Source organism: Echinops telfairi, unplaced genomic scaffold, assembly GCF_000313985.2.
Source record: "Echinops telfairi isolate 266 unplaced genomic scaffold, ASM31398v2 ScPeMD7_7430;HRSCAF=8468, whole genome shotgun sequence".
NCBI lineage: Eukaryota > Metazoa > Chordata > Mammalia > Afrosoricida > Tenrecidae > Echinops > Echinops telfairi.
Window position 1 is genome coordinate 623,027 of NW_022111330.1, and position 5,375 is coordinate 628,401.

Here is a 5,375-nt window from a genome sequence, read left to right on the forward strand (position 1 = left end):
TATATATATATATATATATATATACACACATATATTTGTTTCTTCTTTCCTCTTTTTCTTTTTTCCTCCTGCCCCTCTATCATGCTTCCCCATCATTCACCTCTCAGTAATTTTTCTCAGATACAACTCAATTGATCAAACACGAGCAGAAAAGCTACACCCTCCTCACTATCAATTTGAGAACACTTACTACTCCCTTGTACCCATCATTGTTGGCTCCTTGCTCATGTCCCTCTCCCCTCCCATTTCCCTACCTCTCCTGCCATGTACCCCAAAAACTGTCAGATAAGTCGCTGTCTGCAAAAGATTGCCTATCCTGCCTAGCTTGTATACCCAAAAAACTGTCAGATAAGTCGCTGTCTGCAAAAGATTGCCTATCTTGCCTAGCTTGTATAAACATCAAACACACACACACAGTGGTAACAAGACTAACAGGGATCCTGACACAGAGCAGATGAATATCTCTCAGTTAAATAGAGAGGGTATGTAAAAAGCCATCGATCAAGTCCCCCTTTCTTCCAGAGCTGCATATCCCAGGTCCTGCTTGCCTAGCAACTCAGACACCCTTTTAGTCTCCAGCATTCATGTCCGAAAGGCAAGCATCCCAAACATCCCCATTGCTATTCCTGCAGTCAGGGATGCCACCCCCAACCAACCCAGTTATGCCTTTAGGCAACCAGTTTGGGCCACTTGAGTGTAATCCCCAACCAGTTCAGATGGGGTGTCAAGGCAATTGAAGCATATAACTTAAATAAACTAATGGGAAAATATTAAAATGTTTTATCTCCCAGACCAGAGCCCCACTGGAATCTACAACTCTACTGAGCAGACTTTATCTCAACTTTAAAGAGCGGTTTTTCTACTTTCAGATAAATTTGTAGACCAAATTTTCCAAATATAAATCAATTTTTTCTCATAGCCTAGGTTCTCTCCAAATAATCTATGGAGCAACTGTAGATGTACATGTATAGGAGAAAAGGGCTGCAAGTCACCAAGGCTCCTTCAGTGCCTGAGTAATTTCCTGGGTGATATGTATACTGAAAATGCAAGTGTATTTGGCAATGAAATGGAACTCTCAAGCTTAGGTCTCTGCCAACACGCCCCAAATTGTAGGTATTTGAGCACTCAATGTATCAAGAACACATTAATTACACAGAAAGAAAATTCAAAAGGCTAGACTGCAACCTTCTATGTAAGTGACACGACAAATATACAGGACAAACTACAGCACAATGTGGGGGATCAGCCTCCACAACTGAATGGGTCCTAGGGGGCAGTTGTGTAATTAAAGGGTAAATTAAAGAAACAATAGGCAAGACTTGCAAGGGCTCATCTCTTCCAATGGCAAGATCAGGAGAGAGGGGGAAATGTATTCTCTCATAGGCTTATATAATTTCAGGCATGCAAGCCACATCATAAATATATGTAACAGGGTTAACAGGAAGGGGATGTGCTAGGGACACACGAATCAGGAAGGTACAAATGTAACAAGATGGGTGACCTCTAGAATTAAGAGGGCGGTTTACCCTTGGTCATCTCTGAACTGGCTTGACCCTAGCTGTCCCGGAGCTCTTCTGCAGGGGAACAGTCTATGATCCTTATCTGAAGGGAGTGGGCCATACTTAGGGTGGGATTATCTGAATGCTTTTAATGGCAGAGAAACCTTCCCCTTCAAGCATATAGTAGCAATCATGTTCTTGTAAGCACCAACATAAAAATGGCATTATTACCACGGTGTGTGTGTGTGGGGGGGGGGGGTGGTAATCACGGGAACAGCTTTAGTTAGGAGAATGTGACTAGGATACATCTCCAACTCACAAGCATTAAGGCCTCCCTCCACAAGAGTCTCGGCCTCCCAGACTCCTTAAAATATGAGCGTAGAGAATTTGTCTGCATACACTCTCTTCCCGATTCCCACAGCACAGGGTTTCCTCTCCAAATGGCACCAACAGATGAACTTTAACATCATGCAGAACAACATAATTATCATGGTGACCCCGCATGGTTCCCTAGGCTAGTACCAATTGTTAGGTAGTTAGAACAGACACTGGGGTGTCCACTACGCATGCTCAGAAATTCGAGCTCCAGGCCAGGAAGGGTGGTACACCTAGGTGGGCAGTACACCTGGATTGGCCCCATCTAGGCCAGGTGAATTTAATTCAACCAATGCGGTCAACCAGGATTGTCAACCACGCCTCCCAGCAGAGGACCTGAAAAGCTAGAATCCAGAGCCTTGTGGCCCCCTTCAGCTTCTCAAGCTGCTCCTCGGAGGCCAGAGGCCTTGCAGCTATCTCCTCTGGCTTCAGGACTCCACGTGTGTGCGGGTTGAAGTTCCCTGAGCGTACCTGTGTAAACCTGAAACTTCTTCTGTCCTTTATAAAATTCACTTGGATCACAATCCAGGCTTCCGAGTTAATTCTTTCTTGCATGAAGCCAAAGGCTGAGGCATTTCTCCCATGGAAGAGATGTAACACCGATCTCTTGATAATGGTGTAATTCACCCAGGGAGATTCATTACAAACATATCAAACATATGAAAAGGCTCAACTATGTGTCATACATATCCTGTTCAAGACTTTGGCAATGTCACACTGTGGATTTTATTGATCACTTGGGAATCACAGTGCCATTCTGATGTAGGGCACAAGCTGGGAACTGTCATTAAATGAGGGACCTACATATCCCTCTGTCTTCCTCAGCTGGCCAGACCTAGTAGTGGGAGTCTGAACTGTAAAAAGCATATGCACACATTCTAAGTTCAATACCTGGACTAAGTGTTCTAGGATTCTCAGGCAGTAGCTGTCTGATACATACGGAAAATGGATACTCTGATATCAATTTATATCAAATACAGCAAAAACAACTTGAGACAGTCTCTGTGCTGAGGACACAGGTATTTCTGACAAGGATGAAAAATACTGCCTTTAGCCTCATATCTACATATAGACCTTGCCCTGCATGTAAGCAAGTATCATGTTCACAGTTGTGACAATTGTTCCACATCCTCTTTAGTTATTTGATGAGCTGATTGAGGACAGTTCAGCGGTATAGCTGAAGAGGAGCTCATAAGTTCATAGCGGAAACATCACTGTTATCACCATATATCCCTTTAATTTACCTGAGTTTCCAGAATCTGAAATTCAAGTTGAAATGTAACCATGTGACAACTTCCTGATAATCTGTATCTCTGTAGAATTTTCGTTATATCTGTAAATCAAATAAGCACAACATACAATTACAAATAATTTTCGTCAAATACTTTTTAATTTTGTGTGAATATTTCAAATCCAATTGGGTATATGCATGATATTTATGAAAATTAAAACCAAGTCAGCAATGCACAGAAGCAAGCCAAATTATGCAGCAGAATAAGAAAAAACACATTTTGAGTTGGTAGCACCAAGTACCTCTAATATATTGAGATCAAAATATGAATATTCCTTAAAGATCTGTTTAGGGAAAAGTTTTTTCTGTTTTATTAATCACTCAGAGTGGGACAAACTGACATCTGATAAAATGGATAGTCATAAAATCACATATATAAGATTTTTCTGCTGAAAATGCATAGAGGATTGTCATTAGGAGGAAACTCCAAGGGAAAAAAAAATTGAAGGCCATTCTATGAAGGACTAACCTTTAAAGAAGTTAACGTTTGTTTTTACAGAGAAGGGCTGATCAGATTAAACAAGACTGAAAATACATGACAACTAAATGCAATGCACAAAACTGGACATCAGTAGGTGTCATTAAGTTATTTCGGATTCATAGTGGATGACAGAAATAAACCCTCCTCACAATTTTGAGCCATTGTTGCAGGCACTGTCAATCCATCTTTTGAGGGTATCCCTCTTTTTCACAGCCCCTCCACTTTACCAATCATGATGTCCTTTCCAGGTATCAATCTCTCCTGACAACATGTCCAAAGTACATGAGATGAATTCTCGCCATCCTTGCTTCTAAGAAGCATTCTGACGGTAGGAACGTCTTCCAAGGCAGCTTTCCTTGTTCTTTGGAAGTCCATGTGCTTTCAGTATTCTCTGCCGTTCAAGTGCATTCATTCATCTTTGTCTTCCCTGTTCCCTGTCAATCAGATCACAACCTGATGCTATCTGATGTGGTCTTCCCCTGTCTGTACCTATTCACTTTCCTGCTTGCTGGCCACCCTGAGAACTGCCACTGCCCTGCCATGTTCCACTGACCTTGGAACCACACGACTCTGCACCCATCAGCCTGTGATCTTGCTGCAATGTGCATCACGGCATATGGCTGTGTGAGTCTGAAGAGGGACTTATGGACTTGAGTTGGACTGGGCAAGAATGCTTTCTTGATATATAATTAATTCTTGCTATAAAGCAAAGGCATTTATCAGATGAAGGCTGATACATGCACACATGAAAAAGGATGAGAGACTTGTGGTTGAGGTGCTGGCACAAAACTTACACCAATTAGAGCCTCAACAGAACAATCCTACTAAAAGCAAAAGGAAAAAAAATAAATAAAAATCAGGGCTCAGATGCAGGAGAGGGAAAATAAGAAAATTATGGAAGAAATTATTGCTGCTAAAAGTTGGTTCTTTGAAAGGATAAATAGAATTGACAGGCCTCTGCCAAATCTAACCAAAGGAAAAAAGGGAACAAATTTCAGTAGCAAGAATGAGGGATGAAAGAGGGGACATTACAGCAGGCCCAAATGAAATCAAAAGGATAATTACACAGTACTACGAAGGACTGTACTCCAATGAATTCAACAATATGGAAGACATGGACAAATACTTGGAAAAACAATCCCTCCCTAGACTATCCCAGATGGATGTCAAGAACCTCAATAGACCCAAAGCAATAGAAGAAATAGTCAAGGTTACCAAGGGATTACCAACCAAAAAATCCCCCGGGCAAATGGCTTCACAGGAGAATTCTACCAAGCATTTAAGGAAGAACTAACACCAAGTCTACACAAACTCTTCCAGAACATAGGAAAAGACGGAAAACTATCAAACTCTTTCTATGAAGCTAGAATAACTTTGATACTTAAAGTGGGCAAGGATCCCACAAGGATTGAGAAATACAGCTCAATATCCCTAATGCACATCAATGCAAAAATCCTTAACAAAATACTGGCTGATAGAATACAAAAGCATATAAAGCAAATAGTTCACCATGACCAAGTGGGATTCATACATGGGATGCAGAGATGGTTCAACATATGAAAGACCATTAGTATTATTTACCACATTGACAGGAAAAATTATAAGAACCACATGATAATATCCATGGATGCAGAAAAAGCATTCAATAATATCCAACACCCATTCCTGCTTAAGACACTTAAGAAGATAGGAACAGAAGGAAAATTCCTCAATATTATACAACCTATAT

At 41.1% G+C, this 5,375-nt stretch overlaps 1 protein-coding gene across 1 annotated transcript in view; it reads right to left on the bottom strand.

The window, feature by feature from the left end:
• The window catches only part of LOC105979931 (centromere protein P), a 369,435-nt gene that overhangs the window by 347,448 nt on the left and 16,612 nt on the right, over window positions 1-5,375 (bottom strand). The window contains exon 3 of the mRNA XM_013008632.2: window positions 3,119-3,207. Within this exon, the coding sequence (XP_012864086.1) occupies window positions 3,119-3,207 (89 nt within the window). The remainder of the gene's footprint in view (window positions 1-3,118; window positions 3,208-5,375) is intronic.